Genomic DNA, 13653 nt, shown 5'->3' with positions numbered 1-13653 from the left:
TTTACCAACATTTTTAAACACGCTATATTACTGGCTATATGAACAGGAGTTTTTATAAGCTGATATTGATATTTGTTGGTGGGAAGCTGCCCAACAGCTAATATTTTGTGTCTATATTCAGTATAGCTAAATGTTATCATTTTCATGCAAAGTTATTCTGTGTTTCACCTAAAAATGTATTCTTGTCAAGGTGGAAAAGCCTTTGAAACAGCATTTAGATCACACAAGAGATACACACAAAATCTCTAAACTGAAAGCCAGGATAATCTGTTTAATGACTACATACAAGTATGGTTATGCACATTTCTGTGGAATGCAACCAAAATGTCTCATTAGAATTGATTCAAGTCAAGGGTATACAACCACTATTGCACTAATACAAGCCCAATACATATGTCCTTACATGTGTCACCTACTTACCTTGATGGTGTAGAGAGTGTAGGGGTGAGAGCCGGTGCCTCGGTGCTCCTTGGCTGTGATAGTGCCAGTGATGCGTAGATTCTGAATGATGACCGGTCCCTCAGGGCTGCTGAGGGGCTCAAAACTGAAGGATGGCAAAGGGGAAGAGCCCTGCGAGGGACTGACTACAGTAAGCTCGTTAGGGTTTCCCAACCCCATCTGGTCCACCCCTAGAAGGAGCTCTCTGGCAGGGTTTGCAGAAGTACAGCTGCCCTCCCTATCCAGGTCCTGGAGGCTGCTGGAACTGGGAGTCACCTCTGCTGTCCTTATTGATGACAGGCCACAGCCATTAGGTTGGTCCACCGGTTCTGAATTCACCAGCACTTTGGGGCAAGAGCCATCCACAAGGCCTGGGTAAACATCCTCCAAGTCCACACCATTGTTGTTCTCGGTGGATGTGGCACATTCTTTCTGTCTCTCATCCAGGCCCTCCTCTTGGCCTAGCATGACTAGGGAATCAATGGAGCTCCGTTTATAATCAGTCAAGGGAGAATCCAGATCAGAGTCATTTTCCTGGTAGAATGGGTTCGACTTGCCTGGTCTAAGGTAATGTCTTAAAAAAGGTCGAGTGGGTTCTTCTTCTTCGATGTTGTTCTGTGGGCAGTACAGCTCCTCGGAGTCAATGATATCGTAGGCAGCTACATCAGGCATGGCTGTCTCCGCATCATTGGCCATGTCAGTCTCAACTCTTGATGTCACAGGGCATGAGGAATCTTCAGTGGATTTTGGAGGCCCATGTTTGGTCTCTTGCTGTGGACCTAGCTCCAATTCAGCAGGCAGTGGTGGTGGCGGTGGCGAAGGCAGCGGCTCTTTTGTAACTAATTCCTGATTTTTATCTGACTTAGCGAATACTTCAAGAATGAGAACATTTAACCAGTCTGGGTCAGATAGTTTGTCAATAAGAGGGATGAGGACATTGCAGGTAATGAGCTCTCCGACAACAAACCGTCCAGTGCAGGTCTCCAGGTGAGGTGGAGGGACCAAAACATGCAGCATTAGATCTACTATTGTCCTGGCATAGTTGACCTCCATGGCAGTGCTGATCATAGCAGGGTGAGGTGTGCTTATCTTGGAGTAGACCTTCCACAATTGGTCACTCTCATTACTGCTGTTTGGTGCAGGAGGCCTCTGCTGCTTGGTCACTAATTCCTTGGCTTTTATGTAGTTCTGCAGGTGGCAGCCACACAAATCCAGGATCCTCTGACTCAACTCCTGCAGTGATTCAAAAGGTTATACATTTCCACATACATTATCTAACACTGTGCCTTTCATATTTCAGAGGTTCAATCATTTCATACAGTACAAGATAAACTTTCTTATATGAGTAAAGCTGAAAACATTCAGTATTCGGGATTCAGAATTAGTCATCAGAGTTATTGTTTCCGGAGAGATTTGTGAGTGAATATATGACTATTGTGTAGGCCTACTCTGGCACACGACTTGCTTTCCATGTAGTTTCCAAAACTGAGACCCAGAAAGCCCCAGGCATCCTTAAGGGACTGACAGCACAGCGTGGGAAAGTCTACTGATGAAAACCTACGTGCCACTCAAACCAGCCACAAATGTGTCCCATTCTACATTGATTCCACTCAGGTAAAGCAAATACTGTGTGTTAGCTTATGTTGTTCGGTTCTGACACTGTTGAATATCCCATGAAACAGTCCATATATTGAATTAAGAGGATTTTTGCCACACCGCATCAATCACACGTTGGTGGTTATACTGTGAGGTTGTCATCTAAATGAAGAACCTTTGAAGGACGTATGGGGAAAGCAAAACATTTCCCAGTGGTTGACCTCTTGTATCATAATGAAATCTCTCTCTCTCTCTCCCAATATGCTTTTCCATATATATTAATTGACTCCATGACCCACGGAGAGCCTGTGTGATGCCCTCATACTGTCCAATCAATAAGCTTGTAAGAATACATAATGCTTATTCATACATTTTACATCACCAGTGAAGCACTACAGCTTGTCTAATAAAATATAATTAGTCTTAAATGCAAGAATCTTACAGATATTTCTAACTTACTGAAGTATAAATCGCAGCTGGTCTGACAAAGCTTATTATGTATAATGTATGAACTGATGTTTCAAATTAAGTCACCTTTTTCTACAAATACTCAAAACGCAATGGAAATGCTCATGGTAACATCATAGGGTACTATCTGTACAAAATAATGTGTGATAATTCACGTTTTACATCTGTATGGTTTGCTTTGAGTGAAGTGTCAAAAATCAGTGACAAATAAAGGTGACAGATCGAAAAACATGCAGCATTACATATAATAAGATACTAGGATGCTGTCAAGAAATCTAGAGGGAGTTAACACCACTCTTTCAACAACCCAGAACAAAAGTCAAAATCTGGATACAGTACCTTCCTGTCCACCTGTCTAGCGCGCTTCTTCAGCTCCATGGCCATGGAGATCATGGCTTCCTGCACCTCCATTTCAAAGCCACTCTCGGTGGATACAGTTGAGTACCAGGAGGAAACAAAGTCCCTGATGATTTTCCTCACCGTGTTCTGGATCTCCTGGTCCAGCTGCTGCTCATCCTCCGCAGACGGTGGAATCTGCAATAGAGAAATGACTCAGGAGCTATGTAGCAGAAGTGAATCAGAATAAAGCTGACCTATTAATTCATGGTTGTGCCCATCCTACTGTTACTACAAATCATACAAATATTTGCATATCAATATTTTTGTCCTGGAGATGCTATATTGCTTTTTTTCTGCAACCCACATCCACAATTTTCATAGCCTCCTATTGGATGTTGTGCTATCAATCTGACATTGTGTGCTGTGACTGGCAGGGAGCTACACCCGCACTGCCCAAAGGCCGATGCAAAGAAGAGTCCCGAGCTCAGCAAAACAAGAAAATCCAGGCAGAGGGCAGGGTCTCTGCAGACACACACAAACCAAAACATACTTCTTGCGGGCCAAAAGTAATGTCTTTAGGAAGATCCTCCTCACTCTGCCTTGAAATTTATCAAAGATTTAGACAGAAAAGCCTATGTTTCTGTGTCTATGATAGTCTACATTTATTGTAGTTATGCACTGTTTGGGGATGCTGTGCAAAGTGATGTTTAATATATTATGTTGGCACTTGAGGTTGGAAACATGTTATTACAATGCCGTACCATAAAAAACAAAACAAAATTTGTACCATCCTTGGCTGTGTGGTCAGCATCGTATTGAATCTCAGAAGTGGACGATAGTGACAGGACAGTACTACATTTTAACACTACAAATCACAAAACAATATACCAGCCTAACTCTCGCTGGCAGGTCATATGTGTTTGTCATCACAATCATTTGCAGTTAAACCTTTTAAAACCAAGTCGTTTGTAGCAGTTGCACAATTAGCATGCAAAAAATAAAGACATAAAAAATAAGACATAGAATAACACCAGAGCTGGAAAACAAACTTAAAGGTGCATTTACCGGTTCCAGGGTGATAAACCTCTCCAGGTGAACAACACTGTTGGACTCGAGGACAGCCTGCGAACCCAGCCAGCCCCCCAGCACCACCAGCAGGCTGGTGAACACACACAGCAGCCAGATGTTTACCAGGAGGTGGAAAAGCACCAACCAAGCCAACACAACACCAAAGCCCACCAAGCTCCTCTGTCCCAGCACCTCAGCCATGGTGCTGTGGGCAGCTACTGTCAGGCTTTGGACCCTCAGGATGGGATGTGAAGACCACACATGTCAGAGCACACCTTGAAACACAAATACAGTGGACACTCTTGAGTTAAAGTTTTTTTTTTTTTTTTTTTTTTTTAAATGCAGCAAGGCAGCCAAACACAATGTCCTCCTGAAACAAACTGTACTGAACCACTGAACCTCCTTATTAATGAAGCAATTAGCCAGACTATGTAGTTTCAAAGGAGAGGGTATCCCACCTTGTTACGCTGTAAAGAATGATGAATGCAACCCAATTCTCAAGAATAAAATTTTGAAATGCCAAAGGAGTTCAGGACAACTTTTTTCCCCCGTCATAACCCAAAATATAACAGCATTTCACTCCACTTAAAAGTGATTAATTAATTCCGCGGGTTATTATTCTTGACATGAACCTGTGAGGTTTTACCCATCCCGTTTCAAACTGCATGGTCCACCTTTAAAGTTTTTCAGAACCTGAGTTATCCAGGATAACTTACAACTGTGGTAACTCATGACAGCTGTGAAGATAAAGTGCATTAGCACTTCATAATATGAAGCAAAACTATGTTAATCGTGTATTTGGAGACATTAAACATTGAACAAATTGATAGGAGGATTAAGTAACTCCCAAGCCCAAACTACGACTTTCCAGTATTCTTCATCATAACAGCAACTAGCTAACTAATATGTTTGGCTTGCGTTCTCCCCACTGCCCTCTGCTCTCTGGAACTCAACACACACGACGCTCCATTCAAAAATAAGGCAACTCAGTTCGTTTGCTTATCGCCAAACGTAAAACCCTCAGCAAACACTTTTTAAGACCTTAAACGATAACTAATGAACCACTGGCAAATTCGGCCCACAAGTGACTCACACAGACGCACTCAATTTCACCAAAATGTCCACTTTTAGTGTAGACTCGCACTATTAGTTATCGCCCTTCCAGGCCGTTTTTTTCGTTGATAGCAAGTCTACAAGTTTAAATTTTGATGACATAAATGCAGCTTGATGTATCAGATGTATACCGAATTGAAGAGCGGGTCCTGGTACTTTGTGTAATGTTTTCAGTCGTGTTGTGTGAGATGTACTCGTTTGCAAGGAGGCCAACAAACATTTAATTGCCAGATTTTAGCGCTAACGTTGGGTAACAGTGTTAGCTTACAGTGCTAATAGCCTCAGAGCGACCAGCTAACACGTCGCATGCACAGTGTAACGTTAAGAAGCGTCCTGTCATATAGAATTTACCTTAATGACTTAGATAAAAGGCTATTTCAAGATGTCATCAGTTTGTCAGCAGCAGGACTTTGCAGCTTTCACCATCTTGACAATGGGGATGACAGCTCCGTTTGTTTGTTTACTTCCTGTATTGTGACGTGTGATGCGTACGTGTCTATAGGAAAACAAAACGTCAGCCGTTCACGGCTGAATTATGCTTCAGCGTTGGAAGAGCGTACGGGGGTTGTGCGAAGCACGCATTTCCTACGCAGCGCGTGTGTGTCCAACATACCTCTGCAAACACACTCTGTGTGTTTGCACTGTAACCTTTAAGTTACAGTGGAGGGTTGTGTTCACGTGTGCTCGTCTGAAGCTGTCAGCACATCATGACTGAAAATGTATGGGGACATCTGCTGCTCATGGTCAGCTTTTCACACAAAATGCATGCAATTGATAAGTGAGATAGTTTTATCAGGTTAAGTAATAAAAAAAAATTGCAATGTCAGTTGCAAATATCTATATCTATATCTATATCTATATCTATATATAAAGATATAGACATAGATATATAGATATAGATATAGATATATATAGGTATATATATATCTCTCTATATATATATCTATATAGATATAGATAGATAGATAGATAGATAGATAGATAGATATAGATATATATAGATATAGATAGATAGATAGATAGACAGACAGATAGATAGATAGATAGATAGATAGATAGATAGATAGATAGATAGATAGATAGATAGATAGATATGTGTGTATGTATATATATGTGTGTGTGTGTGTGTGTGTGTGTGTGTGTATATATATATATATATATATATATATATATATATATATATATATATATATATATATGTGACCTAGGCCTATGTCATGTAAAAAAGTTCTGTCCTGCAATGATATATTTTAATTGTACTGCTCCATTATCGTAGTTTTGAAGTCCCTGCATTTGACAGCAGAGCTGCTGTGTATTATGCCTGAATTCAGGGACTCTTAGAAATCAGCTTCCGTCGCTAAACCATAACTTGTTGAGTAATATGACAAGCAAAGGTGACATGAGAGGTGCTACCAACGCAAAACAAAATAGGACGACCATCTTTACCACAGGACCAGAAGGCACCAAGTGGCACATGTTGACGTCATCGGAATTGTTGCTTCCAGAGATGTGTGTGTGTATGTGTGGGTGTGTGTGTGTTAATGTATGACTGGACTATAGGTTCAAACTGAGGCCCAAAAAGTCCCAGGGGTCATTAAATCATTAAGACCCCTGGCCTCCAACCCACCCCAACCCCTGCCCCCCACCAACCTACCCACCCACACACGCACACACACCCCCACCACCACCACCACCAAATAAAACAATAATACATATAATAATAAGATAAAGCGCAATAAATACATTTTGTGTAGTCCATAACATGAGAACTACCAGTCTTTCAGCGCCTTGGAGATCTGTCTATCTTGAAAAAAAGGAGGTTTTGGCCTTATTTACAAAAGTATTTATGCATTTTTTTCCCCACAGCATTCTCAAAGGAAACGTTTACTTCTAAGACCACGACGGAAACTAAAGTGGCGCAACACATGATGGCGACTGTGTAGGCCTGTACTGGCACACAACTTGCTTTCCATGTAGTTTCCAAAACTGAGACCCAAAAAACCACAGGCATCCTTAAGGGACTGACAACACAGTGTGGGAGTCTACTGATGAAAACCTGTGTGCCACTCAAACCAGCCACAAATGTGTCCCATTCTACATTGATGACACTCAGGTAAAGCAAATACTTATGTTGCTTATGTTGTTCAGTTCTGACACTGTTGAATATCCCATGAAACAGTCTGTATATTGAATTAAGAGGATTTTTGCCACACCACATCAATCACACATTGGTGGTTATACTATGGGGTTGACATCTAAATGAAGAACCTTTGAAGGACGTATAAGGGGAAAGCAAAACATTTCCCAGTGGTTGACCTCTTGTATTATAATGAAATCTCTCTCTCTCTCTCTCTCTCACAATATGCTTTTCCATATATATATATTGACTCCATGACCGATGGAGAGCCTGTGTGATGCCCTCATACTGTCCAATCAATGAGCTTGTAAGAATATATAATGCTTATTCATACATTTTACATCACCAGTGAAGCACTACAGCTGGGCTAATGACATATAATTAGTCTTAAGTGCAAGAATCTTACAGATATTTATGGCTTAATGACGCATCAATCGTAGCTGGTCTGACAAAGCTTACAATGTATAAAGTATTCTGATGTTTCAAATTGAGATGTGTTTTTCCATAGACACTCAAAACATACTGGAAATGCTCATGGTAGCATGATAGGGGACTTTCTATACAAAATAAAGTAGCCTACAATGTGTGATAATTCACTTTTTACGTCTGTTTGTTATGCTCTAAAGTGTCAAAAATCAGTGACAAGGAATGACAAGTTAAAGTGACAGATCCTAAAACATGCAGAATTTTGTATAATGAGATCTCTCTCTCTCTCTCTCTCTCTTTCTCTTTCTCCCAATATGCTTTTCCAAAGACACACTAAGTGTACAGTTGCAAGAACTGTACATTTCAGATTATACATTAACATGGCCGAGTCTCATCAGTTCGGTGACCTCAGTGATTTGCCATACTTTGACAAAAAAGAAGGAATAAAACCTGCCCCTTGACCTGAAACAATGCTGTGATCAGCTGTAGATCAACCCTGTATTGCTGGATGTCTTCCTAACCCACATGATGTAGATGTAATAGATCTGTAATATAGGTCATCCAAGTGTTCAGATCCAAATTACCCCACTTGCGAAACACGACGTGGAAGGTTATCAGGATGTAAGGAAAATGAAAACTCTTTTCCCACCCCCTTTTGCTTTCAGTCCCATCTATAAAAGCAATCTTCTGTGGCAGTGGCTGTAGCCACAAGAAAAAAGGGTGAGTAGCACTGCTTTCATTAAAAACAGACCATGATTATTACCAATAGGTTCAGTAAAATAACTAAAACTAACGATTTTGCTTATAATATTAAGAAAAAGTAGTAAAACCTGGTTATGTGCTGTGGTTACATTTAGTGGTATAAATCATTTTAACACCATCCAGCCTTTATTTTGGTCATCCCGCCTCATATTTTATAACTTTGAATGAGAAAAAAAAAAACTTCTTCTCGGGCCAGATATTGAAATGATTGAGGATGGGGTGAAATGAGGTATGCTGATGAATAGTATAACCTCACTAATCTGATTTGTTCAGTGTGGTTGACTCTCGAGCCGGTGTGGGAAAATATTTCTAGAAGACCTGAGGAGCCACACAGTCCCTCATTAAAATACGTCGTGTGCAATTTCACACATACCATGCTTCCAGATTTCCAGGCTGCTTTTGCCCGGGAGGACGCTGCACTTAAAGTTTAGTTTGCTCTCAGTCAGGGACCTGCACATCTTTTCTGCAATCATGCATAGGTTTACGACAACTTATGAGACGCTGCCTTTGATGATGGTGAGTGGGAGCATGAGAGCATCAGTGGTGTGTTTTCTTTGCTCATGCAATGTGGGCTGTTGTTACTCCTGACTCCTTGAGCTACATTTGCTCTGCATGTATGCTGTAAATTAATTCTGCAGTAACTTTTTTGTTATTGTTCAATTAGGAAAGAGGGGCACGGCTTTTTTTTTGTTTGTTTGTTTTTTTGTTTTTTTGTTTGTTTGTCTTGCTAATTAATTTCACATCTCATTAGATTACAATGCCCCCTCAGCCAATCCCACTGACAGTGTCACATGGTTGTCTCGGTTAGGTTTCAGTTTCCTCCCATAGTGTCAGTAGCAACAGCAGAAGAAAGAAGCCAACACCCTGGAGCTCCATTCTCAGCATGATCCCTCATATGGCACTGTGCAAATTCTGTAAGTATGATTCATCCTTTTTCCATCAGCTGTTTTTAATATGCTATATTAGTATGATGATGCTGGTGTGATTATTAAATGAGGAAATCAGAAGCGAAAAATCAGGAAAGTGACCTTTGAAATAGGAGGGAATATACTGTAAATGAGTCCATCATAAAATCTCTGGAGTTATCATGCAATGGAGAACTAATATGGGAATATTACTGCAAAAATCCAATATAAGCTATTTTGAATGTTTGAATTTCCTTGTCACAGACAACTTAGTTTTGCTCTGACAAATTTTCCGGTTTCAGTTGCATTTGTGCAGCTTTGAAGGGAAGAAAGGAAAGTGGAAGCTGGATGGTTGTTTAGTGCCCATTTGGGGGATTTTGGGATCACTGTGTGAAACCTTTGGAGTTGTTGTGACTGTGTAGATTGATTTTTATTTATGTATTTATTTATTTTTTGTGTTATCATTATTTCTTCAGTCATCGGAACCTTTGCAGTACTCAATTTGTATTTTCTGTCTGCTTCAGTTCCTCTGGTTCTCGTCGGGGTCATAGTTTTCACTGTCAGCGGCATCATTGGAGACCCTCTGTTTGAGTGCCTCCAAGACGCAGACTACAGCGACCTTCTCGAGATCGTGGATAAAGGTCTTCCTGCCACAAAGACACCTCGCCATGTGGCAATCATTGGCGGGGGCATCGCTGGACTGACTGCTGCCAAGTTTTTGGAGGATGCCGGCCACAAGGTGCAGTGTTTTACAGAACATGAGTCACGTAGCTACAAGGAGGGCTGGTGAGGTGAAACACAGAGATTTCATTGCGAGGGGGAAAAAGCTGGGAAGGTGAGGAAGTTGCCTGACTGGCTGGCTGAAGTGGGCAAAACAGGTCTAGTGTGTTTCCAGATGTTTTTGTGAAAAGGTTTTAAGCTTGTTTCTTAACAATAAATGAGTTTCTTTTGAAAACAAGAGGGTTTCAGGGGTTCAGATCACCCATGGGGTCTCATTTGAGTTACAATAGATGCACTGTGTGTTTTGATGAGACTGATCTTGTGCTGTGTGGACAAAAAGGTGACCATAATAGAGGCCAGTAACCGTATTGGAGGACGCGTGGAGACGTTCAGGAACCAAAGAGAGGGCTGGTATGCAGAGGTGGGGGCTATGAGGATCCCCAGCTTTCACAAGTAATACCCCACTTTGTTCCTCCAGCAACTCTTAAGAAATAAATCATCACCTGAAAGCATATGTAGCATCCAAAATATTTGCAAGTTTGCAGTGTTTAGACCAAAAGAACAGCAATTACCCTCTTCTAAACATGGTCAAACATGTTCAACTCGCAGGATTCTGCTCTCCTTTGCGTCCAAACTGCACATTGCACTGAACCGCTTCATCCAAGATGACATCAACACCTACTACCTGCTAAACGGCATTCTGCAGAAAAGCTACGCGGTGGAAAGCAACCCCGATGTCCTCAACTACACAGTGACTGAGGAGGAGAGGGGGAAGTCAGCTGCTCAGCTCTTCAATCAAGCTCTGTGGAAGGTTTGTACAAATTCAATCGCCGTTCATTGTGTACTTTCCGGCACACAGTGGTTCTTTCACCCGAAAATACTTACATTTATTATGAACTGTGCTCTGCTGGCAGGTGCGGGACTATCTGAAGACAAAGGGCTGTAGTGCCATGCTTGACAAATATGACTCCTACTCAGTGAAGGTAAATAAATAGCGTTGTTCTGACAGGAGGCGCACAGCTTCATTTGTTTTGTGCATGACTGATTGGGCTCTGTTGTCGCTGACAGGAGTATCTGGTGAAGGAGGGTAACCTGAGTCGTGGAGCCTTGAGGATGATCGGGGACATCCTGAACGAAAACAGCCTCTTTTATACATCACTGACAGAGATGCTGTACATACAGGCAGACATCAATGACAAAACCGAGTAAGGAGCACAGGGAGGGGCGGGGGTGGGGGTGGGGTGGGGTGTGTGTGTGTTACAGACAGGGGTGTTTCCAAGTGGCCCTCACTCAGGGTGAATTGAGTAAGCACTGCCCTAAATGAGATGCAACTTGTTGATTTATGAAAACGTGCACCTAAGTAACTTATCATTCACACACACACTAACTTCTGCCTCCATTTCACTTGTAGAGCATAAACAAACTCGAGCAAATCAGAATATGTCAATATGAAAAACATGACTTGTCGCAGTACCCATGTTTGGAGGAAATTAAATGGTTGTTTTCTTATTTTGCTGAAAACTTCCACATAGTAACCTTGTTCCAGAAGTAAACCTGATAGTACTTTCACAAATAGCTGTAATTACATGGAAAAAGGGGGAAAAGGGCACTATGACTTGTTCTTTATATTGGCATAATGTGTGTTATTTGTTGGTGCAGATAAAACACAGTGTTGTAGATTAAACAGCCCAGAGGAGCACAGCTAATGAGGATATTTCACCACCATGAGGAGTCATATAACATCCAGGAAACTGTACAACCAAACACTCTGCAAAGTTCAATTTTGCTTTGGTACTATCCTACACTGAAATATTGCAGTATTACATATTATTGCAATATTTCGAGTGGTTGTGTGTGTATGTTCTGCGTGATTCCCCCAATCCAAAATCCACTTTAACATTTAAAAAACGTACTTGTATTTTATTTCATACCAAATTCTTCTAAATTAAACGTTTCATGTACGTGAAGTGTACATTGTCCAAAATTCTCATGTGCACACTGTTACTGTTATTCTGTGCCTCTGTAGGTTTGATAAGGCCACAAACATTGCCATATTGGATATTATCAGATAGTATCAGTTAGTGACGCTGCACACTTAATGAATAAAAACAAAAGAAGTCTTTACCAGCTGCGTTCACTCTTTGCAATTTTCCAACTGGCCATCAAGTTTAAAGAAAAACCGTGGCTCTCTGACTCCGCACATTGAAGCTTCGCTCACAATAACTTTTGAAACTTTATTAAACTACACTGAAATTATATCATTATATAATTATAAATTATGTATGTATCTATCTAACTAACTAACTCTATCTGTCTATCGATATATTATATATTATTTATACTGATCTATATATATGTATATAGGGACATAAAAACTGACTATTAAAAGTTCATGATCCCCCAAACGTTCTTGCCCAGGTACTACGAGGTGACCGGCGGCTTCGACCACCTGCCGCGGGCTTTCTACCAGCTGCTCAATGCCACCATCCTGCTCAACTCCAAGGTCAAGGTCATCAACCAATCAGGCGGCAGCAATGTGACCATATCATACCAGGACTGGCGTAATCCAGCCTCCCTGACCCACCTGACTGCAGACTACGCCCTGGTTACTGCCACTGCAAAGGCCACCCTGTTCATCGACTTCCAGCCTCCGCTCTCCGGCAACAAGATGGAGGCCCTGCGCTCTGTTCACTACGCCAGCTCCACCAAAGTCGTGCTCAGCTTCACCGAGCGCTTCTGGGAGAAGGAGGGCATCAGAGGAGGCAAGAGCATCACAGACCGGCCTTCTCGCTTCATCTACTACCCCAGCCACGGCTTTCCGGGCACAAAAGGAGGGGCGCTGCTGGCGTCCTACACCTGCTCCGACGACTCTGCTCTCTTCCAAGGGGTGAGCGAGGACGACCTGATGGCTCTGGTCCTGGAGGACTTGGTGAAGATCCACGGAGAAGACATCAAGCCGCTGTGCACAGGGGGGCTGGTGAAGAAGTGGGGTTTGGATCCTTATAGTCTGGGCGCCTTCGCCCTCTTCACGCCGTACCAGCTGGTGCACTATGCCACCGAACTGTTCAGCAGTGAAGGAAGGGTGCACTTTGCAGGAGAACACACAGCCATGCCTCATGGGTGGATTGAAACCTCCATGAAATCTGCACTCAGGGCAGCTAAAAACATTAATAACCTTACACTTTAGTTTTACATGTAGCAAATATGAAGTGGCTACAAGTGTAGTCTAAATATATGTACATTTTAATCATCTTCTGAGATTAGATTTTCCATTATATTGGACTGATATATGCCTTTTATTTGCAATCAGACATCATCCAGTCACTGTCACCCACTTGTGTCTATATTTATTGTAAAATTTCATAAACATTGTACTGATTGCCTATGGGAAGCCCTCAACCTGACTGAATTCTGCACACACTTAGAAATTATCATATTTTTATTATGATGATCAGCATCCTGTGGTTCAGCGGAGTTTTAATGTCTCAGAAGCTTTTCCGCCCTGCAGGCAATAAAACACTAAATATGTGTGATGAACACATGATGACTCATCAGCATGAACATGGACCTGTCAAATATCAGCAGCTGTAATCCAGAAATCCACATCAGTCTAACCCCACTGTTGTCAAATCGTGTACCACAATGGAGAAAGTTATGGGAAAGAAATTAGGGAAAAATGTT

The 13653-nt window shown here is 41.7% G+C and overlaps 2 protein-coding genes across 2 annotated transcripts in view; one reads left to right on the top strand and one right to left on the bottom strand.

The window, feature by feature from the left end:
• Positions 1 to 5493, bottom strand: part of snx19b (sorting nexin 19b) — a 48778-nt gene extending 43285 nt beyond the window's left edge. The window contains exons 1-4 of the mRNA XM_030067126.1: positions 5374 to 5493; positions 3907 to 4184; positions 2842 to 3036; positions 421 to 1671 (exon numbers count right to left, since the gene is read on the bottom strand). Of these exons, the coding sequence (XP_029922986.1) occupies positions 421 to 1671; positions 2842 to 3036; positions 3907 to 4110 (1650 nt within the window). The 5' untranslated portion in view covers positions 4111 to 4184; positions 5374 to 5493. The remainder of the gene's footprint in view (positions 1 to 420; positions 1672 to 2841; positions 3037 to 3906; positions 4185 to 5373) is intronic.
• Positions 5494 to 9167: 3674 nt separating this feature from the next.
• On the top strand, positions 9168 to 13178 carry il4i1 (interleukin 4 induced 1). The gene is made up of 7 exons (XM_030066784.1): positions 9168 to 9261; positions 9777 to 9991; positions 10313 to 10425; positions 10582 to 10783; positions 10887 to 10955; positions 11041 to 11177; positions 12391 to 13178. Exons 1-7 carry the CDS (start codon positions 9231 to 9233, stop codon positions 13157 to 13159), a joined length of 1536 nt encoding a protein of 511 aa, XP_029922644.1. The 5' UTR covers positions 9168 to 9230; the 3' UTR covers positions 13160 to 13178.
• Positions 13179 to 13653: the final 475 nt, after the last annotated feature.

The sequence above is a fragment of the Myripristis murdjan genome, chromosome 13 (genome assembly GCF_902150065.1).
Source record: "Myripristis murdjan chromosome 13, fMyrMur1.1, whole genome shotgun sequence".
Taxonomy (NCBI): domain Eukaryota; kingdom Metazoa; phylum Chordata; class Actinopteri; order Holocentriformes; family Holocentridae; genus Myripristis; species Myripristis murdjan.
Note: the sequence above shows the minus strand (reverse complement) of the source record. Positions and strands in the feature narration are given on the sequence as shown.